This window comes from Meleagris gallopavo, chromosome 19, assembly GCF_905368555.1.
Source record: "Meleagris gallopavo chromosome 19, MGAL_WU_HG_1.1, whole genome shotgun sequence".
In the NCBI taxonomy this organism is placed as follows: domain Eukaryota; kingdom Metazoa; phylum Chordata; class Aves; order Galliformes; family Phasianidae; genus Meleagris; species Meleagris gallopavo.
In genome coordinates this window covers 1,521,390-1,546,262 of record NC_139422.1, presented here as the reverse complement: position 1 = coordinate 1,546,262, position 24,873 = coordinate 1,521,390, and the positions used below count along the sequence as shown (strand labels likewise).

The 24,873-nt window shown below is 47.0% G+C and overlaps 1 protein-coding gene across 1 annotated transcript in view; it reads right to left on the bottom strand.

Moving 5' to 3' along the window:
• PNPLA7 (patatin like domain 7, lysophospholipase) overlaps window positions 1-24,873 on the bottom strand; it is a 116,993-nt gene that overhangs the window by 17,081 nt on the left and 75,039 nt on the right. The window contains exons 27-30 of the mRNA XM_085239727.1: window positions 14,845-15,001; window positions 7,248-7,364; window positions 3,082-3,151; window positions 1,117-1,233 (exon numbers count right to left, since the gene is read on the bottom strand). Of these exons, the coding sequence (XP_085095853.1) occupies window positions 1,117-1,233; window positions 3,082-3,151; window positions 7,248-7,364; window positions 14,845-15,001 (461 nt within the window). The remainder of the gene's footprint in view (window positions 1-1,116; window positions 1,234-3,081; window positions 3,152-7,247; window positions 7,365-14,844; window positions 15,002-24,873) is intronic.

Genomic DNA, 24,873 nt, shown 5'->3' with positions numbered 1-24,873 from the left:
AGGGAGCTGGGATGGGTCAGCGTGGGAAGGGAAGCTCAGGGGGGAGCTCAGCGCTCTCTACAGCTCCTGAAAGGAGGTTGTGGTGAGTGGAGTTGGTGTCTGCTGCCAGGTAACAGTGACAGGACAGGAGGTGATGGCCTCACGTTGTGCCAGGGGAGGTTCAGGTTGGGTGTTAGGAAACATTTCTTCCCTGAAAGAGCAGTCAGACACTGGCACAACTGCCCAGGGAGTGGTAGAGTCTCTGTCCCTGGAGGTGTTCATGGACGTGGCACTGAGGGACACGGTCAGTGGGCATGGTGGGGATGGGTTGACAGCTGAACTTGATGATCTTAGAGGTCTTTTCCAACCTTGACGATTCCATCTAACCAAGACCAGCAAAATCTCTCAGGCTCTGGGCACACAGCTCAGCCACCATCCCCATCCCCTCTGGCAGCAAGGACAAAGCTGACATCTGGCACAGGAGCCCCACGCTGGCATGGGGCTGCCCCCTCTCCACAGCTCATGCATCCCGCCAGCTCCTCCAAGACACACACTGGCATCTGATTTGGCAAAACCACTGAAATACTGTTTCAATTCTATGGCTACATTACAGTTAAAACTCACAGCTGCACAATAAAGAAAAAATAACGTTACTTGGCTGCTTTCAATACCAACAACCATTTACTTCCAACAGTCCTCCAGCGAGTGCTCTGATGCAGCATGTTCTACTAGTACAGTCACCAGGCTGAATAATGAACAATTAATACTCTTGCTTTCTCAGAATCGTTTGCTATTCATGTGATACTTTTTGAAAAGAAACAAGGACTGCATGCCTGCAGTTCATTTCTGCTCTCTCCTTGCAGCGAGCATTATAATAAATTCAAAATGAGCTTGGAATTATGTTTTTGGAATATGAGTATCAGGAAATAGTCCGTACTAAGGAACAGCCTTAATAAAACCACAGTAACACAAACACCTGGGAAAGTGAACAGTGACTGCTGGTAACCACCACGAGATTAAAGGTGGCTGCAATGTTGATCCTTGCTGCTTTTTTTCCGAAAGCAACCACGAGAGAAACAGTCCTGCAGACTGTGATGTGTTCTCAGCAGCCTCCCCCCACCCCACGTGGGCACCTACCAGGAAGGTTGTTGACATAACCTCCATCCATCAGGAGGTGCCCATCCTTCGGGTCGCAGAGCGGGGGCACGTACCCAGAGAGAGACATGCTGGCACGGATGTACCTCCACAGAGAGCCTGCGGGAGAGAAAAGGAGCAGCGACAGCATTAATGTGCTGCCAGAGATGGGGCAGGCGCTGACACTCACTAAAGGGATCGGGAGATGGAGGTGCTCCTGAGAATACTATTAGGATGTGATTAAAGCAGTTTATTATTTTCTATACCATACTACTGGCTAGGAAAAAAAATAAATAAATCAAAAAGGCCATTTGGAACCACAGACAGGCAAAAGCCTCAGGAAGCAGGGTTTTAAGGACACGTCTCGTATTCATGGCCTGTAAGGAGATGTCAGCATATGCCTGACTGCAGGGATCATCTTTAGTGCTTTGTTGAGCTTACACTGATAAGGAAAGGAAAAAGCTTCACCCAGGGAGAAAGGAATAGGAAGAATAAGTAGATTGAAGTGCAGCTAAAGCCATTATGTTCCACACAGATACATAGAAAACAGGCTTTCAGCAGCAGCTGAACATAAAAAATACGGACTGCAGAAGCCCAGGAATTCTCTTCCCCTGCTCTGCAAGAAGCAAACATCTCCACTTCACCACCATTGAAGTGAATCCACGTATTGGCACCAGGTTCAGATCTTATCTCTGCTGAGTACATTTCTGTTAACAGTGCTGTAAAGAAGAAAGTTGACATCTTTTAAGCTGTTATAAACAAAGCTTAATCAAGTAGAAATTGATTGGCTCTGTTTCCTGTAAGACATTCTGCTTTAAGGCTCTTATTTACTGATTTCTCTTTGTAACATTTGCAACAGCTGAATTTGGATGATGCTGCATTTCCAAAGATGCTTGAGTCGTGTCTGAGAACCGAAGCTTTAAAATATCAAAAATAAACAAGAACTGCAGTGTTGGCTCACTTCTCAGTAATTAACTACTCAGTGTTTCAAACAAACAACTCTTCCCAGCAAACCAGCAATTGACTTTTTGCTTTTTTAAAATGTATAATGGTTCTTGCTCTAATTATAACCTAAGCACTCCTACTGCTTAGCACAGGTCAATACTGTCAGCCTTGTGTCTTATTAGCAGCAGCTTTAGGTGAGTTGGAACTTCATTGGCCTAGCCTGCTGTGGAACTGGAAAACAACCTCTACGAAAGGTAAATCCCCTCCTGTGTGCCTCAGCCCCCTTAGGTTGGCCCCTCTTAGCCAAACAACCCTACTGAAGGACAACCCTACTGAAGGACAGCCAGCACAAAAGATAGAACATCAAAGACGTGGCAGCAGAGACCTCTCCTCTACCCACAGAAATATCTGGGGCACCTGGAAGGCTTGAAGCATCTTCACTGATGCCTGATTCACTGCACCATTACCCTAAATAGCCAGACAAAAGCTAAAGCAAATATCCCACAGGGCTGCCACCATATCCCGACAGCAGAGCAGACAGCTCAGATCTTTCTCCTCTGGTTAGTCACTGTAAACTGAATTAATTTTCCACCAGAGAAATAAAGAGGACTGGACACAAATGACAGCCTAACCCAGCTTCTGCTTCAGGCACCGGAGGTCTCTTTACTGGGAATACATCTTCATTTATGGAGAATTTGAATCTTAAATTGCTTTGGTTGCATTCATTCTGATTTATTGTTAATACACCTGCACTTCGCAGAACGTTTTAAGGACACAGAATGGCACCAGTGGACCCATTTGCTCTCTAAACAGTGAATTCAGCATCTCAGTTTATTTCTTCTCCACAGCTCTGTTCCTTGTTATGTGTACAACCACAGTTTGGTGCTCAGCAAATAACAGAGGAGGGAGAAACAAAAGGAAAGAAAAACGTAAAGGGGCAGAGAGTTGCAGGGGCAAGGGATGATGCTGAAGTGCCCCATCACTCCCACACACTGCAGCAGGAGCAGCTGCCTGCACACTTACCATCAGTGTGGACCCTCATTGCTGAGGCAGTGATGTCAGTTGTGATGGTGAAGTAAGGAATCCACAGATCCTGCAACACAAGAGAGCCTAATGTCACTGAATCTGTAACCTTGCACGTAAACTGAAACCAGTGCCTAACACAGAAACCAAAGCGACAGCGTTTGTATCCCGACAGATCTGTAGGCACAAATGTCTGGAGAAACCCCGTCAGTGCTGTGCTTAAGTTCATCAGTTTGTTTCTTACTCAAATACCTCATGCAGAACCAAAGCAGAAAAAAACATTTTTTTTTCCTTCTGGACCAAGTATTATTTGCTATCTTCCACACTTCGCTTCCTGAAATCCCAGAACCCAAGGGACAAAAAGAGGTTGAGGACACGAGACTGGGTCCTCTGAGCAATCTTCTTGCAGACTACATGGCTTGCAAGTTGTACTGCATGATGGTGAAGCAAGGGGACATTTCAGCAGGGGATGCAGAGCAGTGCTGATGAGACCCAGAGCTACCTGGAGTCCAAGACAGCACAAATCTTGCAGCCTGACCTATGGGAACATCCTGCAAGGCTGATCTTCAAGATGACCCCAGAAGTTTCTTGAGATATTGCAGGGTAAAGTAGCAGCAAAGTGTGGTACGTAACCAACCTGATAAACAGGATAACACATGAGAAGAATGGCCTAGCCAAGACCTTCACACATTTATTAAACACAGGCAAGACAAAAATCAACAAGCTCTGCTCCTTGGGGGTGAGCTCTCATTGGTTTCTATGCTTGTACTCATATCTCATACTGCTGGGAAACCTGAATGGGAGGGCAGCTTCCTGCTCTCAGACCACAGCACTGCGCCTCCTCTGGCACAGCTCTGATGGAACCAAAGCCAGGCAAGGACTGCAGCTGTCAGTACAAGCTGAGTAGTGCTCCCTCGTTGGGATCTGTGGTGCAAGTTTTGGTGCTGTCCCATAGGAAAGGCTCAACTGTCCAGCAGTTCTGTTGTGTTTTGGTTTTTTTCCTTCTCCTGGTGAGTTCACTCTCTCAAGCAGCTCTGCAAAGATGCTGGAACTGGACAGAACTGACAGATGCTGCTCAACCCATCTGCTATAAATGCCATGGGAGAGAGGATGCACAAAGTGTGGCTACAAGAGCATAGGGGGACCTCTCCATGCTGAAGATATCCTGATGGTCACAGATCTCAGAGCATTGACCACATTTTAAGCAGAAATACAAGAACAGGGAGAGAAGCCTACGTAATGCCTCCTTTCATAGTCATGCAAACATGTGCATGAAGGAGATTGAACCAAGACCTATCATGCAGTCATAATGTTGGCATTTCTTAGACAGCTTCATTTGTTTAGGAGAAGAAACACTATCCAATTCTGAAACAAGACCTGAGAAAAACTTGCTTTCCTGATTCCTCAGACCTGAGCCTCCAGCTGAGATGGTCTGCAAGAGCATTCTGTGTGCCTGGCATGATGGACAAAAGCCCCAGAGCCAGGTACTCTGCTGGACCAGCACAAAATCACAGCATAGCTGAGGCTGGAGGCACCTCTGGGTCCACCTGGTCCCACTTGCCCCAGCACAGACACCCAGAGATGGGGCCCAGACCACACCCAGAAGCTTTGCAAGGTGTCCAAGGAGAAGACCCCCCAGAGCTCTGTCATACATGCTTCAATGTGGCACCCTCAACTCTTCCCAAAGGAACACTGCAGCTGGCAGCTGAAGAGCTATGGCTCTGAATTGAGGGTAGAGAGCTTGTTGCTCTTCAAGTGAAGCTTCTGGGTGCCTATGTGGAAGGATGATTCCTATCCCACCACCAGCACCCTGCAGTCTGCCTGGACGCCAGGCTTCTGCATAGCTTGTTTTAATGGCAGATGAGGAGCATCTCCTGCAGATGTCAGACAGCACTCTTACCAGAGCAAAGGCTGCCTCCCTCCACCAGGGGTGGGTAGTTTTAGAGTAACAGTAGCTGTGTATTTTGGAAATATCTTTCATAGGCCCTGCCTGGCTTTCTGTTTGTGCTTTCCTGACAGAACAGCCTGGTTTCTTCTCCCAGAGCCTTTGGCTGACATCTCTAGTGGCAACCATGGGGGCTGCTGTAACCAGGGCTCCACAGACAGCTCTGCTGGGATCCCAAGACATCTACTGACAAGAGCTGAGAGAGAGCAAGTGCTGGAGAAAATGGAAACCTCCCTTTCAGTAACAGAAATAACAGCTCTATGTAAGTGGTTATATGCCCTGGCTGTGATGTGGAGCAGAGATGAGGGCATGCGGGAGAAACGCAGGATGCACCTCAGTGAAGGAGAGGTAAAAAGGAACATCTGCTCCACTTCTTAATTGTAAGCTCTTACAAGGGCACAAGGGTCAGCACCCAACATAACTCTATGGGCAGAAACTTCTCAGGTTCTGCTGTGTCCAACAAGAACACAGCTGGGATGGAGCCAAGCACCAAAGAGAACCTAGGCTGTTAGGGCTGTAACCAACTCTTGCTAATGTTTATTTTCGGTTGGAAATCACCTAAAACACTCCAAATATTGAAGAAGTACAGAAATTTGGAGTCTGGGACACCTTAAAATAATGCTTAGGAACACATTTCTTCAATGCTTAATGCTTTTTAATTTAACTTTTGTCATTTTATAAATTACCCTTTACACTTAGGCAGCTTTCAGCTTCTGTCTTTCCACTGATGTGCCTGGCTAACCAGCACTGACGGTATGAATTGCAATTAGAGGTGAATGCCTCCTTCCTTGCAGGGTCACACATTTCCCTCTACCTATCAGCTGGAAGATACCCACAGTCACAGCCTGAAGGGTTTGCCCTGTGGCACTGCACTCAGAGGTGATGCTGTGTATGCCTCAGAGCTGGATTTCTCTTGGACAAACTTCCCTTCCTATGACCACAAGGTTAGGACAGATCACGGAATTACAGCTGTAATACATAAAAATCATAAGGTAGGGAAGAAATTACTGCACCTCAAAGGCAAGTACAATAAATTGACTGCAACGATGGCAGTAAACCAGGGGGAGCAAGAGCCAGCCAAGATCAGGAGGCATTCCTCTGTTTTGCCATTCACTTCTCAGAGCTCCATGGCTCCTCCAGAGTCCCACGGCTCACACTGCAGCACACCATAATTCACACCAGGTTAACTGGGAGAAGGCAGAGCTCAGCACCACCATGAAGATCTCAATGCTTTGCAGCTCCTCCGCTGCATCAAATCCAACAGAAAGAGCTGCTGCAGTCACCAGACACTCGGTTTTCCTATCAGGCACTGCTGAAACCAAATATAGAAGCTGGAGTGCTCCAGGAAGGGACATGCACGACTGGAGAGCTAGCAGGATGGCTGCTGCCATCCAAAGAACCAAACAAAAATAATTCCAGTCTCGGGTCTTATCACTAAAACCTGCACAGCACAACACTATTTTAAGCCACATGTGATGATTAATCATTTACTTTCATCCTTGCACTTACGTAGGGAATGTTTCAGATTATGCAGCAAATTGTCAGTGTATTTCCAATATATTTATGAATCTTTTATCACAAGGATTCCAAACACAGGAATAATGTGGTTAAGACTATAATGAGGTAAGACTGCAAGGTACCCAAATCTCCTGTGAGCCCAGTGATGGAGAAAGACAACCACTGATAACTGACTTCACAAGCTGTAGCTGGAGGGAAGGAGGACTCTGCACTGTCAGCTCAGACAGAGCACACAGCACCTGGTGATTACAGCACTGTGTGTGGAACAGGGAAAGCCTGGACGTTATCTCAGCTTTCAATAGGCTGTTCATAAGCACACGGTCTTCAAAAACCAACGGAGCATGAAGCCATTGCTGTCCTGTTAATAGCATTCTTTTGTAAGGTGCTCTAAGGGTCTCTTAGAGTCACATTCTATAAGCCAATTATAAAACCATCTCGTCAATTTGACTCCAGGGACAACTGAACGTTTGCTCTCAGCCAAACGGGTCCCTTTGTCAAGCAGAAGTAGTGAAACTATTCCTCTTGTGTATTCCTAAATTCACCAAGATGAATGAACATCCACCATAACAGTGTGACATGGCATTCCTGGTTGCAGCGTGTTTTCACAGCCCTGTACCTACAACTCGAATGGAAGAGAGACATTTCTTACAGCAGAATGCAGTTCAGCCACATACACGTGGGCACAGTACAGTCAGCAACCTACCTCGATCTGTTTATCCTTGAAGATGTTCCTGATGGTGTTGTTAAAAGTTGCTCCAGAAAACATTGAGGTTATTGGATACGTCAAGTCTAGCATAGTCTTAAACACTGAATTCATAACCTAAAAAGAAAAAAAAAACCCAAACATTTCAAATAATTTACATTATTCACATGCAAGTTGAGAGAGGTCACATTTCAGACTCTACAGCAGACGTGTGGGAAGTACTGCTACTGCAGTGCAAAAGTCAGCAAGGGGACAGAAAAACAACCACAAATCCATGACCAATAAATCCATGTATAGCATCATAAATGCACACCAAAAAGCACCAAGCTCTGCAATGATTTGCAGTAAGGCTATGGAGAACTGTGCATTTGTGTCCCTTCTACCTGGAAATCCAAACTGGACTCCAAAGCCATGGGCCCAGGCATTAACAAATGCACACGAATGGTACAAATTATTTTAATAACAGAAAGAAATTATGGATTATCTCCCTTCTGAGTCGAAGCTACAGCGTGTTTAGGATTTACCCTAATGTACACACAGTTTGCCTGCATGGAAAGGAAACCCATCCATCAGTAATACAGGTCAGATGCGGATCCCATTGGGTTTCCTCAAGCACTGCACACACCACTGCATCACAGCAGTGGGCAGGCACTGGCAATCGTGTCTCTTCCAACACAATGCTGTAATTCAGCTCTCATGGCTTCTTCTTCCTTTTCTTCCCCTCCTCTCCATTTCAGATGTGGCACAACCATGCACTAACCTACAGATGAAATGATGAAAAGGGTTTCAAAGTAATTGATCACCCAACCAGCATTATGGCCACATGAGCCCTGTAACCATGCTCTGGAACTCAGCACCTGATAAACCCCAACGAAAAGCTGTGTCTGAATACACGACACCATATTCAGTTAACACACAACTGAAGACAAAAACAAACCACAAGGAATCCACCAGGCTGGATGTGGCTCTGGGCAGCCTGAGCTGCTGGTTGGTGACCCTGCACACAGCAGGGGGTTGGAACTGGAAGGTCACTGTGCTCCTTTTCAACCCAGGCCATTCTATGATTCTATGAATTTACTTTTATAATCAAATAAGGCCTCACTAGAAAAAATAAACATTAATATTAGATGAAATCTTTTATCCTCCAAGTTGCTCTGCAGTTTAACAAACAGATTGGCAGACAATAGGGCAGCATACACAGCTGGACCCCCACAGCAAGAAGAAGCCTCTAAAAACCTGCATCTATTTAAAGCTCTGCAATCAACATCTGGCGTTTGCTCTACCCTAGCAGTGATGTGAAGGATTAGCCTACATTGCTGTGCCCAGCTGCTTTTAAGCATATATTATCTATCTACCCAGAGAAAACACAGCCATGCACAATAAAGGGGAAAAAAGATTCTGGAAAAGCAAGTACACAAAGAGAAAATGTGGGAGAAGCTGAGATTCTCAACACAGGGCCAAGGAGCAACCTGTTACCACTGCTCACACGGGGGGGATGACAGTGTGCATCCAAACTGCAGGTCTCACCCCAGTGTAAGTGTCACGTGGAACTGGTTTTGTACTTAAAATGGGGATTTGATCTCTGGTGGTGCTCAGAGCAATGAGTTCCAGGAAAGAGGAATTTGCAAAAATTCCATTATTTAATACCAAAGAAGGGTGTCTCCAAACAGTGCAGCACACATCAGGCTATCCTTGTAACAAATAACTTATATATTGCAGAGTCTATATTTTACCTGCAATTCAGGCTTGCAGTAATTTTGTACATGAATAAAAGCTTTCTAATTAATGACTATTTCCTTATATTCTCGTGAGTGAGAGACGCCCTTTCAGCAGCTGCTGCTGCCATCCACCTCCCTGTGCCACCTGAGAAAAGCTGCACCCCCTGCACAAACCATCCTCCAGATGAACACAGCCCTTTGGAAAGGCTCCCACTGGGAGGGACTTTTTAGAGCTCCCCCATAGGTAAGGAATTTCAGCAAGGGAGGGACAGGGAAAGAGCGGAACAACAAGAGGAAACGTAGGTGAGAATGGGCAAAAAGAACTGAACTGTGACCTCTGCCTATTTTGCTCTTTGGTGCAGGATGGTTACAAACTGGTGTCAATACCAGGATAACCCCAGTGCTTTTTTTTACCCAGATGTTAAAAAAAAAAAAAAAAAGCAGCAAGGGTATGGGAAAAATTTGTTGCAAGAAATACAATTAAAAGCAGGAGTAGAAAAATCATCATAGAATTATAAAATGGCCTGGGTTGCAAAGGACCACGATGCTCATCCAGTTCCAACCCCCTGCTGTGTGCAGGTCGCCAACCAGCAGCCCAGGCTGCCCAGAGCCACATCCAGCCTGGCCTTGAATGCCTGCAGGGATGGGGCATCCACAGCCTCCTTGGGCAACCTGTTCCAGCATAAAAACATTTTAAACTACAACAGCAGGAATCCAGAATTTCATGTAGCTCCTTTTCAGGGTTGGGCTGCACACTGTCAGTGAAACAAGCGATGGAATGCACAAAGAAAAATAAGTGAAGAGCCAAGGTAACATTACTCACACAAACAGGACGAGAGAGATTCATCTCAAGGGCAGAAAGAGATAAAGAAGAAGTTCAGATTTAAAGGTGAACTATTAAAAAATTTAAAGAGATAATAAATCCAAATGAACACTTGGAGCATTTTGAAGCCATAACCAGCTGGGAGGGCAGCAAAGGAGACAGGAGGAAAGGGAATGCGTTCCAGGTGAGATGTTCTGATGCTGTGACACTACTGTGCCACCTACACAACCATTAGCTGGCAAAAAGCTGCAGGATGGGTTAACAACACCTTGCAAAGCAGTGGTTGGTTCTGGATTTTGCATGCAACCCATGATCTGAATTTCCCAGATGCTTTGTTTGGGGTTAATTTCAGCACCCCAGATAATACAATCCAAATGGTACAGATGAGCTGTCACAGCTATAGATACGTGGAAAATAGATTCCTCCTGTTCCTCTTGCTACAACAAATCTAAGATTTAACAACAACAACAAAAAAACAACTTATATTTCTGCTTGTTGTCAGTAGTCTGGAACATAGAATTCCACCTGAAAGGCAATCACAGAGGGAATGATGGTCAGCTGAGAAAGGGAACAGCAATCTGTCCTTATTCGGATTTTGCAAGCAGACAAACCCAGTGAGTAAAGCCTTCACCACCAGTTGATAACATTTAAAATGCTGTTAAAAAGCAACAAACCTCCGTGGGGCCCAGGTTCTCCTGCAGCCCCTCCTGCACACGGCCAGTGCATGTCCTCTAATTTTTCAGCCCGGTTTAAAAGACAAAATGTGCTCATTTATTTACATAAAATATATAACTAAGTTCTTATTTCTTCAGGGTTCTCTATGCACAAGGTTGCTTTAGCCTCTGGTACATTTTGCTGTGATGAATCAGGGCTAAGCCTCAGTAACCAACACTCCCTTCACCTTTTTTTGACCCCCTCTGGCCAGGAGGTATCTTTCCCATAATATTCTGCCTGCTCTTCATACCAATTGAGCTCAGTGTTTGCCTGCTCATCTAATGCTCTGCCTTTGTTTGCATGGACCCATCCTTGTAGCTGCTGTTGTGCACAGGAAGATCTGGCACACAAAGTAAATCAGGGTAGCATGCAAAGGAATTCACAAAAAGAAAAACCACTGAACGTTTGGGTTGGAGGGACCCTCACAGCCCCCAGCCCCACCCTGGTGCCTCTGAATGGAATCCCTTCCTTCTACCACGTCACCTGCACGCTGCTGAGGATGCCTTCGATCCCACTGTCTGTGCCACTGATAAAGATGCTGCAGAGCACCGGTCCCAAGGTGGACCCCTGGGGGACACTGCTGCACCCCCTCCTCATGCTTCCCCCTGACTCCCAGCAGCAGTCCCACACCAAATCCCCCCCACGTGGGCACAGCATCCATCCCCTCCCAGCCGCACATACTGCCCTCAACCTGACCTGCATCCCTCCTTCCCGTGCCAGCTGCTGGAGGAACAGCTCCAGGGCTGGGCCGGCCACAAAGCAGCATGGCAAAAGGTTAAAGAAAAAAAGTGATTAAATTTGGCCAGATCAGCTCATTGTACAGCTGCAACCTCAGGAAGCCCAGCCTCAGCCCACAGACAGCAAATGGCTGCAGGATCCTACCCAGCAATTCTTAACACTGTTCTCATTGCTGGAAGCTTTTAACTGCAGATTCCTATAATCCTTTTCCTTTCCACAACAGAATATTCCATTCTTTGTGAAATATGTATACCTTGAAATATCCTCCTGTAAAAAAATAAATAAATAAAATAAATCCCCAGCACTCTGTTAACATGAAAGCTTTGTCTGCACGTTTGTTTAGTTTTAGTCCTGTTGCTTAAACACAGAGACAGAAGGAACACAGAGGAACTATACAGCAACCAACCTGACTGCTGCTTCTCAGACCTCTCTGTGACAGCACAGATAAAGTCATTTCTTTGCTGCTTCATTAGGTGCAGAAAACACGTCTGGTTAAAAAATTCCCTTCTCCCAGCCCCAAAGTGCAGAACTACAGATCTGCCCATTTCTAAAAATACCAGGGAAGAGAAATGACTGCAGGACAAATACCAGCATTTGTTTTGATGGTGTAAAAAAAGAAAAAAGCCAACGAGAGTTATCTAATCCATCACAACGGAGGCATCTCAAATCCCCCCCTGGGCTGCGGCCTCTCTGCTGCGAGGTTTGACACACACAGAGCCCAGCAATAACCACCAGCTAAAGCTCACAGGCTGCACAGCACAGAAGCAACACTGGAGCAGCACGCAGTGCTTTGAGGGGTCCCTCCTCAAAGCCCCCCTGCACAGCAGCACTGCTGCCTGGGATGCTGCTCTGGAGGAACAGAGCTGGGACTGCAGCACTGGGAGCACTGATCTGCTCAGCTGCCACTAAGAGAGGCAGCTCCTTTTCTGCCTGCTCATTTCTGCATCTTCTGTGTGTGCTCTGCAGATCTGCCCTGCTCCTGTTGGGTGCTGGGGACAGGGGTTGCTCTCCTCACTTAACCTACAGCTGCCGCATCACAATAAAATCGAGAATAATTCCCCCTCTGCTCTGCTCTTGTGAGGCCCCATCTGCAGCACTGTGTCCAGGTCTGGAGCCTCCAGTACAAGAAAGACAAAGAGCTGTTAGAGAGGGTTCACAGGAGCCACAAAGATGAGCAGGGGGCTGCAGCACCTCTCCCACGAAGACAGGCTGAGGGAGCTGGGCCTGTTCAGCCTGGGGAAAAGAAACTGCAGGGTGACCTCATTGCAGCCTTCAGTACCTAAAGGGAGCCTACAGACAGAAGGGGAATCAACTGTTTGAAAGGGGAGATAACAGCAGGACAAGGGGAAATGGTTTGAAGTTGAGGGAGGGAAGACTGAGGTTGGATGTCAGGGGGAAGTTCTATAGAGAGAGTGGTGAGGTGCTGGAACAGCTGCCCAGAGAGGCTGTGGATCCCCGTCCATCCCTGGAGGTGTTCAAGGCCAGGTTGGATGGGGCCCTGGGCAGCCTGGGCTGCTATGAAATGTGGAGGTTGGTGGCCCTGCATGTGGCAGGGGGTTGGAGCTTCGTGATCCTTGAGGTCCCTTCCAACCCTGGCCATTCTGTTATTCTGTGAATAACTCAGAAAAGCTACAGGTAAAAAATAAAAATACATATATATTTAATCCCTCAAACTACTTTGTAAGTGAGCTGTGATCTGAGCTTAGGGAGGGGGACTGCACACAAACACTTTGCTGGCTGGAGCTCAGAGCAGGCTGCCAGCAGGGAGAAGGCTTCCAGCAGAGCGGGCTGTTCTGTTCTCAAACCCTTCTGTAATTTCTGGTTTAAACACAGACCTGACAGCACAATCATACAAACCTGAAGGAAATCCATTCTTCATTAATAACCAGAAATACTTGCTCTAACAGAGGACATTAACCTTAATGCAGGTTTTAAGAGACAAACACCTGAACAGCCAGAACGCACCGCTGGGCCAAAGCCTGTCCTTCTCTTTGGAAACCTTCTTTCAGCTTAGCAATTTGTGTTTAGAAGTCCATCAATAGCAGAAATTTCTTCATTTCACCTTTAACCATTTCTGGTAAAAGCAAATGTGATCACAGCCGAGGCCAGCGAGTGCAGGAGCTGCAATAATGCAAGTGCCACAGAAGCCCATTGCCGAGGTGCCCACACAGCAGCACTGCCAGCTCTGCCTCCCCACACACAGAACAGACCTGGCACGTCAGGCAAGCTGACCATCCCTTAACAAGTGCATGGAGGAAAATTCCACCACTCCAACCTGGCCATTAAACATAAGAGCAGCTGAGAAGGCAGTGAGCCACAGACTGCTAGAGGCAGGGAGGGTCACTGCAGGGCAATCTCACTGCTGCTCTGATGCTCAGGAAATAAAGACCACAAGGTTAAATGCTCTGAAACGATTCAGTACCACTGGTTTTAATATCCTTAATCTCAAGCCTCCTCTGCATCGTGCAGCCTTCTGATTGCAGCAGACTGCTCTGTATCACAGTTGATGTTTCAGGCACTTCCCAGCACGGGCAGCTTTGCAGTACAGCACAAGAGCTGCCCTCCCCCAGTGACAGAGGTGAACTGCCCAGCTCTCACAGCCACCTTCCCACTGGCACTGCATAAACATGCACGGTTCCCAGTGTGTATTTCAGTGCCACAGAGCAGCTAGCTTACAAGGTACGTGGTGTCTTACAGCTACACAGCAATTCTGCTTCACTCCATAGCTTGGAAGGCACCTAGAAGAGGCAAACTGTACTGATGCACAAGCAATGCCTCCTTTTTCACCCTAAAACTCAAGATTCAAGCAGACCCAGAGCTCAGTGTGATTTAAGAATTGCCTTTCAAAAAGGAAACCAACATTAAAATGCGATTTTCATATAAATAATGCAAAATCTGAACAGTACTATATAACTAGCAAACTTCAGAAACAATGCTAGATGTTCACCACTCATCAATTTCAACCAGTGCAACCTGGTGCTAGTATCCTTTTCCCCCAATATCCCACAATAAATTCATTCACAGATGTCACTGTTTCAAAGAACCTCCCAAACCTTCATTTAACAACGAATATATGGCTTTGTCTGTAATAAGCATTAATGTCAAGCAATTCTCCTGCAGCAGAGCATCACCATTCCAGAACTCTAAGGCTACAACATGAATCACACATTTTGCATTTAGTGAAGAGAAGGATTACCTCTGTCAATCAGTTCCACTGAAAAATGACAGCATGTGAGAACGAAAGAGAGAAAATTACACAAAAGAAAAAAACATTTGTTGAAAGTTGGAAACAGATTCCAGCACATCAAATAAAGACAAAACAGAAATCAGTGCATGCTAACACACTTGAAAAACATCATTCTGCGTTCGTATCTTAACTGGGAGGTTGTACAGAGCAAAACCAAGTATGTGGATGCTGCTCTCCTCAAGGAACTCCTGGGGCTGCAGCACAACAGGGAGCAAGCTTTGGACTTCACTCTCTCCCTGCCAGGCCTATCGGGCACCCAGATGCAGATGGCTGCACTGCCTCGGATGGCTGCTGCCTACCAGTGCTTGTGTTTAAGCTCTCATCTGAAAAGGGAAATGCAACACTTGGAATTCTCACCATGGCCCACTGCCTGGCTTTGATCCTCAGCTGATTGTAGCTGCGTTCTTCTGCGTACAGAGCACTCATGAAGGCGCCGATGGACGTTCCTCCAATCATATCCACGGGGATGCCAGCTTCAATCAGCGCCCTGATAACCCCGACCTGGGAGCACCCCCTGTGCCGAGGACAAGAAGAGACATTATCAGACAAACAGCCATTGAGAAATCACAAACACATAAATGCTGCCTTCTATAGGAGCTTGAATGCACGCCAGCTGAACTGCCATTCCATTGCTAAACAAGAGCCAAATACAGAAAAAGCAGAATGGCAGCAGAAGGCTTCCAAAAAGTCTCCCTGATTTCAGTATGAAGGACAGGGAACAACAGCCAGGAGGTAAACCATCGGGGGAAGAATCAGCATGGCTTCAAGGGAGAGCATCCAACATCTACCAGGGTTGTTCTGGAGCACTCAGGGATGGGTACATTTCAGAGACCTTAGGGAAAGAATAATCACTGGAAGAATCAAGAACCTCAGCCAAACTGTGATGATGGGATGGCTCAGCACATGGACTAATCACGAATTTGAAGATGGAAAGCAGAGCAGAGACAAGCTGTTATCAGAAGAAGCAATTTCATTCAGCACACAGACAAGGGGCAGATGAGGAGGCAGTGTTTGACAATGATACCAATTCCCTTGGGACAGTAAATCTAAAATCCTCCTTGATGTCAACACAGGCAGAAGGATCTTAGAGCAATGATGGAGTCTGGTGGTAGAACAGATGAACTTCGATAGCATAAGAAATAAAAATAGCAAAGCATCTCCAAGCAGGGAGACATGGGGCTACCTGGTAAGGTCACTGCATGGAAAGGCTGGCGTTAAGTGAAGGATTTACACACAGACACATAACACAAACTGGGGAACCCGCTGTGCCCACATGCCAAAGGAGTCAAATCACAAACAGATCGAAATGTAGACTGCACGAATCGGAGTTATGGGGCTGTCAGCAACTAAGCACAGAAAGTCTCGGTGCTTGTGCAGGTAATGCCAACACATCAGCTCATTCAGCTCACCTGCAGGGACTCTTTGCAGCCCAGCCACCCAGCTGTACAAACTTCCTTTCCCCACCTTCATCCCGTTTTTCCGCTCCCCCGCAGCTCGCTCTATTTCCGTCCTTTTTCCCTTTGCTGTTTACATCTCACAAATACTTGCTAACAGCTGCCAAGTCCACTGTAGGTGTCATTTGGCCAAGCTATGCCGAACACGTTCTTTCCATCTAAAATAAATCCCCTTCAGCTGCTGAAAAGCTTTGAGGCAAGTTCTCAGTTGTACCGGTGTAAATGACTTCAGTGACAGATCTGCACTGGTGTAAAGCAGGAGCTGAGAGTAACTCAAGTTGTTTTCCTCTCTGAATTCTCCTGCTGCTTTCCTATTGTTTCCTCTCATAGGTTGGAAGGGACCTCAGCTCCAACCCCTGCCGTGGGCTGGCTGCCCCCCATCAGTTCAGGCTGCCCAGGATCCCAGCCCACCCGGCCTCAAATGCCTCCAGGGATGGAGGATACTCTGATACTGACACTGTGCTGAGGAGCAGCCCTTGTGCCACCAGACCTGCTTTCTGGAGAGTGCCTGCATCGCACGGATTCATTTCCACACACTCATTACTATAAAGCATTTCCTGCTCAGCGCGTGATTTTAAGCAGGCCAGGACTAGCTTCACCCTGGATTGCCTCCCTTGAACCTTTCCCAAAATAGGATCTCCTCATCTACGCATTCATGCATTCAGAAAATGAGGAGTTTGATGTGATCACACTGGGTTTGGTTTTATTTCACTGTACGATGCCCTTGAATGAATCACAAAAGATTACTGCTGCTTCTATTGGCAAACCATCACCTCCCTGCCTTGTATGAGCAAAGTCCCAGGAGATATTTTCACCTCCCAGCCAAGTGTGCAACAGTTCCTCATCTCCAAGACATGGACTGGTTTCAGTGCACTGACCAATGAGACAGAAATGAAAGGGATCTCTTATTGACTTGTTCTGGTTATTGGCTTTGGGTTTATTTAGCTTGGAGAAGGCCCAGGGAGACCTCACTGCAGCCTTTCAGTCCTGAAGGTAGCTTACAGGCAGGAGGAGGACCAATTTTTTTTTTACACAGTCTGATAGTGATAGGACAAAGGGGAATGGCTTTAAGCTAACAGAGGGGAGATTTAGGTTAGATGTTAGGAAGAAATTTTTTACTCAGAGGGCCATGAGGCAGTGGAATGGGCCGCCCAGAGCTGTGGGTGCTCCATCTCTGTAAGCACCTAAGGCCAGGCTGGATGGGATCCTGGGCAGCCTGACCTGGTGGTTGGAAATCCTGCCATAGGCCTTAGGCAGGGCAATTGGAACTGGAGGATCCCTCCAACCAAAGCCATTCTATGACTCTATGACTGCTTACACAAGGTTGCAAAGCTGATTCCCCCAGCTCCAGCATTCTGAACGGCTTTAAGATGAAACATGCTTGTGTAAACTCAGACACTTCAGAAAAGTGAGCATGTTTGAACCCACACCATTTCTCTATGTACCCCCAGCCTGCTGAAAGATGACTTCCTAAACGTTTCCCCCCCTCTTTGCACCTTTAACTCATCACTTCAACAACACCACTACACACAACTCTGCACCAACCTGTCACAGTTGGAGCCTTTCTTGTCCTCTTCTCCCCAGCTTACAGCACCCACAAACACAGGCACACTGCCATAGGAAGCAGCATTCCTGGACAGGAGACGTGCAGGCTGCACACAGCCCTCTTAGTGACATCCCACCACTGCCTCACACACAGCCACAGCACTGGAGAAGGAAGGGAATTCAGGAGCTACATCCCTGCTAACAGCCTGGGTACTGGGGCAGAAGAAACAAGGATCGCGTGCCTCTTGTAATAGCAGGCACAATTTCACAGGGGATTTGTCCTGTTTCAGGATGACATGTGAAGATGCAAGTCTTTGGCACATGCAGTACAAAGAAAAGTTGCTCATGATGATGCTGTATGGATGCAGCAATGCCAGAGCACAAAGAGGAATGGAGAAAGGGGGCTGGGAAATCTCTGGCACAGGAGCCCAGCACCTGGGGAATGGAGGTCAGAAGGAAGAGAGGAGTCCAGCTGGAAATGGGGAGCGAGATCAGATGGAGAAATGTATGCTGTGTGCTGCCTGCTGCTGGGAGTGGGGTTAAGGACAAGGACTCCTGGCATCAAAGACAAATGACCTAAAGATGACTTTCAAATAACATGCAACAGAACCCAAAGAATTGCCTAGCACTCCAGAAAAGCTCAGTCTATATATAAACAAGAACTCTTTTCTGTCGTGTATCACTCTTTCAGACAGGCTTGGCTAACTCGTGTCCTTCACTGAGAGCAGAAATGGCAACCACCAGGTCAAGGAGGAACTGAAACAGGAGCCCTGCTCTGCTGTCACTGCCATTACTGCCCTGCAACCTCACCTGAACAAGGCAAATTAGGGATTGCTCTTTGCATCCACTCTCCTCTTTTGCCACTTACTGCACTACTTGCCAAACTCATTCTAAATGAGCTTAAGAAGCCTTCAAAAGGTGACCCATGCTTCCTAAATTCCAAGCACCCCTTCTTCTTTTCCGTTAATAATTACAAATAAACTATCACAAAGCAAGGAGAGAATTTGGGGGCTGAAGACATCTCTGTTGAACAAGACAGCAAGGCAATCAGAACACAATCCTTCTGGCAAGAGCTCTTGCAGCAAAATTCCTGCTCCTGAAACAAGCCCCTGCTTTCATCTCCTGGGGAGATGCTGCTGGCATGCAACTCTGCTGCATGGAAGCCAGAGCTCAACTGATAAAAGAAAAATTCTTTCAAGAGCAGTGATGTGTCTGCTCTGTGTCTGCTGCCAGAGCTGCCATTAGATACAACCCACTGACAAAGGCAGCAAATGCAGCAGGACATTTCAGAGCACGCTGTCTGTAGGAATACAAGCTGTTCTCCACGCTCAGGTCAGGGGGCTGAAGAAAATACGATCAGTGCTTAACAGAGATGGTGCACCAATATTCTTTCTCACCAACAACACGTAACGTAGTTCCACGGGCACGCAGAACTGTCATTTTCTGAGCACGACTACAGAGTGGTGAAGCTGCAGAAGTGATCGTGCTGCCCCGACCTGCACTGCAGGTACAGACAGGAGAGCAAGCAGCTCAGATTCCCACAGGGCTTCCATTCCAGACTGAGAAACAAAGCAAGTCTTCTGCTTGGTGAAGGTGTACCACCTCCAATATGCACCCGTAATCTTCTGCAGTGCAACACCACAAACAAGCTGGGCAATCTAAACACTCGTGTACCTTTCCAACAGCACTATGTCCTAGGTTCCCCAACCACAAGGCTGCCCAGCATCATACTCTTGCCTGCAGAATCACAGTGCTTTCAGCTCAAAGTGGTGACAGAAACCACAGCTCCTGCTGAGCTCCTCGCACACTTCCCAGGAAGTTTCCATTGAGGGTAACATTTAAGAATGAAGTCCTACTTCTAAGCTGACTCAATAGAAATAAGCCTCATTACCTGGTCCTCATCCCAACACAATCCTTCGCAGCAGCTGCCCCAAGCGAAGCTTTTGCAACCACCTCCTCATGGTGAAACTCCAATTTCTTCTGCTCCCAACCTTGTTCCCCCCTGCACACTAACTTCAGATCAAACTTTAGACAGAATTTCAAAACGATGCACTTGGCAATGCACGAGATGCATCATCCCTAAAGAGACTGAAGCAGAGCCTCTTAGGAGCAATTACTCTGCAGTTCATTACCCAAGCATCTGCAAACAGAAGGCCTGAAGGCTTCAGTCCATGACCACATCTCCTGAGATTTTCTTAGCTAAGGCAAATACTAATCTCACTGCTTTATTTTTAGGAGTTGGGCTTTGTTTGCTCAAGCAATGCACTCCAGGGCTGATCTGGGTCAGACGCAAATTAGGAATCCAAATCTAAGTTACCGTCTTTGTTTCCAAGGAAGACCCTAGACTCCTTATCATCCCCCATCAGACTATAGGAAATAGCACCAACAGAACCCCCAGGTGTAATTTTATCTTTAAGGATAAAGACTTGAAATTCTTCACCGCTACTTCAGCCCCCAGCCATCCCCCTGGAACCACATCTGCTGTTTGAACGACTCTGGGAATCCGGGCACCTCACCGCGTGGCTGACACCGGAATTCAGTTTTCATTTTTTGGTGTGGCTCACTCAGACATGGCAACGGATCCTCTGCACACCACAGGAGTGCAAACACAGGGCATAAGGCCACTTCTCCAGCCCTGACGGGCTCTAAAGCCCCATACATCCATCTGAGCTTGAAAGAGGGATACAATAAAGAACAATCACAGCTCTGAGATACAGACATCTAGCGAGGAGCACGCAAGCATACTGCAGGTTATCAGAGAGCTTCCCTTCCACCAAACATACCCCATGGCAGTGAGCTGGCTGTGCCTGAAGGAGAGCAGGAGCTGTGGGCTGACAAATGCAAAAGCTGTGGGGATTAACCCAGAGTCTCTAACTTCCTGCCCTTGCAAATACCAGAAGGCTGAGGTTGGGCTCAGTATACAAAGGGATTACTTTGAAGAAAGGGAATTAGGGGAAGGATATCTCAAGCATTCAGCTCTTTTCCTGACATGAAGCACAGTCAGCCTCTTTCAGATCATTCTGACACTTCTCTACTATGGAAAGCTTGCTTCATAATCATTACTGGTCGCTAACAGACTGTAAATGCTGCAAAAGCCTCAGTTTCATTCTTTGGTTTAAAAGAAGAAGAGAAACATTTTTCGGGCCTCTTTCATATTTCAGTTTCATTTAGCAGTGGCATCACAATGGATTTCCTGGGGACTCTCAGGCTCCTTGCAGCCAAACCAGGCGAGGGTGCCCTCAAACCTCAGCAGCCCTGGGGAACACACGGACTTTGGCTCTGTAAGCAGACACCACACACAGGATTACCAACAGCCTGGATGCTCCTAAACCACTGGAATAAAGAGTTAATTAATTATTAACTTAATCATAATAATTGGGTTGGATGTCAGGTTTCAAGCAAATTCCCCAGGCGCATTCAGCTCACTGCTGAATGCACATTCAGGGAGCACAACACCCTCTTAACGCCCCCAAATTTCATAGTGATAACGGTTTAAACTTCTTCTACAAGTGCTCCAGAGCATTTTATAGAGTATGACCTGTGCTGAGATGCAGCAGCCTTGTTTTATAGCACACCACAAGCACTTCAGGCATTTGCCCAAGTCTAACCTGGGTCACAGGCTGAGCAAAGCAGAGCAAATCCCTGTTCCATGCTGCAGCGACTGCCCTCCACGGCTGCAGTAATTCACAGCACCGTGAGCACCAGATGCTGTTGGTGCTTTCTGGAATCATCCTAACCAAGGTCAGAATGAAGAACAAATGATTTTATCATCAGCAATTTTGTTTCATAACCTCCTTCAGAACAATTCTTTTCATCAGGATATATTATTTTAATATTTCCAAGAGTGGGAATAGCATTTTTATATATTTCTCAAGCTGTCGGCCCTTCGTTTACTGTGAATTCTAAAAACTGTGTGATGGATGACAAATGCAGGGCACGCCTGCATTTAGAAAGCAGCGAGTGCAACCCCAAGCACTGACATCAATAATCTCTTTGCAAAAGGCAGTGCAGTCCCAAAGCACACTGCGTGATCCAGGGGGAATTACTCCAAAGCTGAGCAGTGCCTGTTGATGACAAATAAGGACATGTCCCAGTATGGGAGCAGCAGTTGGCAAAGTATTTCTTCTTTCTCTCTTTCTTTTTTTAATAGCTCCTTTGAGAGAGGATTTGAAATTAAATCCTGGGAGAGGAAAAGAAGAGCAGATATAAGGCAAACAAGCAGGAATTATAGGATGCAAAGAACATGTTAATCTCAGGGCTTGGGAATGTCTGAACAGGAAACACACTTACAGACTAACAAAGGAAAGAGAAAGGATGAGGGGACCTAGATAGGAATGGAAGCTTGGAGGAGACGTTATTAATCAAGGTAAGATGAACAGTATTTCTATTCTGCAACAGGAGGACGCGGGGATACCAACACATTTGGGTTCCTTCAATCCCTGTGTGCCTCACACCCAGGGATGCTCCCACTAGTCTCCATTTATGTAAAGTTTTGAACCCAGCAAAGGCTCTGAAAAGTATTTTCTGTATTCTGATGTATATGAGGAACGCTGGGAGCCAAGGAAATGCCCGTGGGATTTTCCTTCGTCCCTCCGTAACCACTATATTAAACATGCTTAAGATCCCATAGAGGAAAGCACCCCTCTGTGCTCTCTGTAACTGTGTTTTCAGCACACATCTCTGGAGACGGTTTCTGAACTCAGGCAGTAAATCCTTCCCCTCTGCCTCCCATCACTCCCCAGGCACACATTCACCATCTGGGTGCTCGTGGTCAGGAAGGACTGTTCCAAAAGGCAACTCCAGCTCCTGTCTGAGGCACAGACATCGATCTTGTGAGCTCACATCTCCTCTTCCAGTGCTGCATTCTGCAGTGTTGGTATTGAAGAATTTCCACACACATATTCCTTCCACTGACCCAACTAAGGAGCTTCCTATCATCAATTATCAGTCTTAGCTAAGGAATAAGAATTAATCTTCCTTAACTGCTGGAACTGCATCCAAAGCACCTGCACCATAAAACTTGATGCAGTCTCCTCTGAAGACACTGTTCCTGTCTGAAACCATCATTAATAACCACACTGCTGCCATCACCTGCACCACAGTGAAGAAGTCACTGAGTGCTGTCTACATTTTGTAAGCAAACCACCCAACCCTAAGGACTGCACTTCACTATATGTACATCACCTCCAACTCCAGGCTTCCCCCATCACAGCAGACATTTCAGCACATCCTGAAGGCTGGGATGTACCTAACAGCTCCACCACTGCTTTGCACTCAGAAGTCTTCACTTCTATTGTGCCCAACAAGGCCCACCAAGCTTGGGAACTAACTGACAACACTTCTATCTGCTTTTGTGGGCTATGGAGCAAAATTCAGCAGTCCACAGAATCACAGAATGGCCCAGGTTGGAAGGGACCTCAAGGACCATGAAATTCCAACACCCCTGCCACATGCAGGGCCACCAACCTCCACATTTCATACCAGCCCAGGCTGCCCAGGGCCCCATCCAACCTGGCCTTGAACACCTCCAGGGTTGGACGGGGATCCACAGCCTCTCTGGGCAGTAGATCCCTGTTGCTAAAGAGCGTGCACAGTTCTGAGTGAAACAGAGTAGCAGCCAAACGTGAGAAATGCAGAGACAGTAAAGCCTCCTGATTTTATTCTTTGTAGAGTCTGGGATCTTGGAATCAGGCACTGAGGGTACAGAAGGAAAATGTGGTTTCTCAGAGCAAAAGGATGATGAGATTTGCCACTTGGGCACTCTCTCTGGCTTTGGATCAGTGGCTAAAGTCCCTGAACTGGAAGACAAATCCGACTCTAAGGAGTACAGAGACCCAAGGGAGGCTCAGCACCAGGCAGCACCTGGCCTCCAAAAGCATGGGGTCTGGGCACTCAGTGCCTTGGGGACACAGAGCAGCAGATGAGGAAGAAGCAGGTTCAGACACAAGCAAGTCCATAATAAGGAACGTGTAATGTGCTTCTCCTGGGCTGCTTTTATCCTCCTGTTCCAGAGGACCAGCACTGAAAATAAAGAAGGCAGAAAGAAGAAGTTGATTAAATAGGCCAACTGCCCAAAATGAAAAGGCAGCAATTAGTCAAACCATTAGAGTAGGTGAGAACAAGCAGTGTGGGGGGAGGGGAAATCTATTTCTCAAGAACAGAGGTAAAATCATACAATCGAGAATGGCCTGGGTTGCAAAGGCCCACAGTGCTCATCCAGTTCCAACCCCCTGCTGCGTGCAGGTCGCCAACCAGCAGCCCAGGCTGCCCAGAGCCACATCCAGCCTGGCCTTGAATGCCTGCAGGGATGGGGCATCCACAGCCTCCTTGGGCAACCTGTTCCAGTGCCTCACCACCCTCTGGGGGAAAAACTTCCTCCTAATATCCAACCTAAACCTCCCCTGTCTCACCTTAAAACCATTCCCCCTTGTCCTATCACCACCCACCCTCACAAACAGCCCATTGCCCCTCCTGTTTATCTGCTCTCTTCAAGCACTGGAAGGCCACAATCAGTTCTCCCCTCAGCCTTCTCTTCTCCAAGCTAAACAAGCCCAGTTCCCTCAGCCTTTCCTCACAGGAGAGCTGCTCCAGCCCTCTGACCATTTCAGTGGCCTCCTCTGGACCCACTCCAAGAGCTCTGAGTCTTTCTTGTGCTGGGGAGAAAACTGAGTAGGGAAAAGAGAAGAGATGCCTTGATGAAATAAATACCTAGAAACACCTTTAGCAGCAGAGCAGCAGCTTTCGGGAGAGGCTGCCATCCCCTACCTGAAGGAAAGGGCTGGGAGGAATGGAGAAGCAGAGCACTGTGGAGCCAGGACAGCAGTGGGACACGGGCTGCACACGTGTGCAGGTAGGGGAAGGCAGCAGCACCCAGCACCAGCATGCAGCTCATCACTTCAGGCACAGCACCCAGAAAAGGCAAGAAAGTGCTTGCAGCGTCTCTGATGCACATTGTGTGTTTGTATTGTACAGCACTCATCAAAATACCCAAACAAATGCGTTGAATGCTTTCTATTTTCCTAATCTACGCAGAATCGGCACATCGGAGCAAATGAACTCCTACAAGAATGACAGTATAATCAACAACAAGGCTTGTCATCACTGTGTCAGTCAGCCTTCTGCAACATCACGACCAATTGTTTTTCTCCACAGCCCCAGGGACTCTCAGATACTTCTCTATTAAGTATTTACTGCCTGTAAATTTAAGTTTTCCAACAGCTCTGCTAAGACAACTACGGAAAACCAAAGGAAGGGTGGGCTGTGTGTGGGATGGCTGAAGTTCACGACAATGACGTATGGGAGGTTCGTGCCTTTATTGCAGGGTTTGCTGTGTCATTATTCTCCCAACTGCATTTCAAAGGTATTATTTTTCTAAACTCAAATCTCT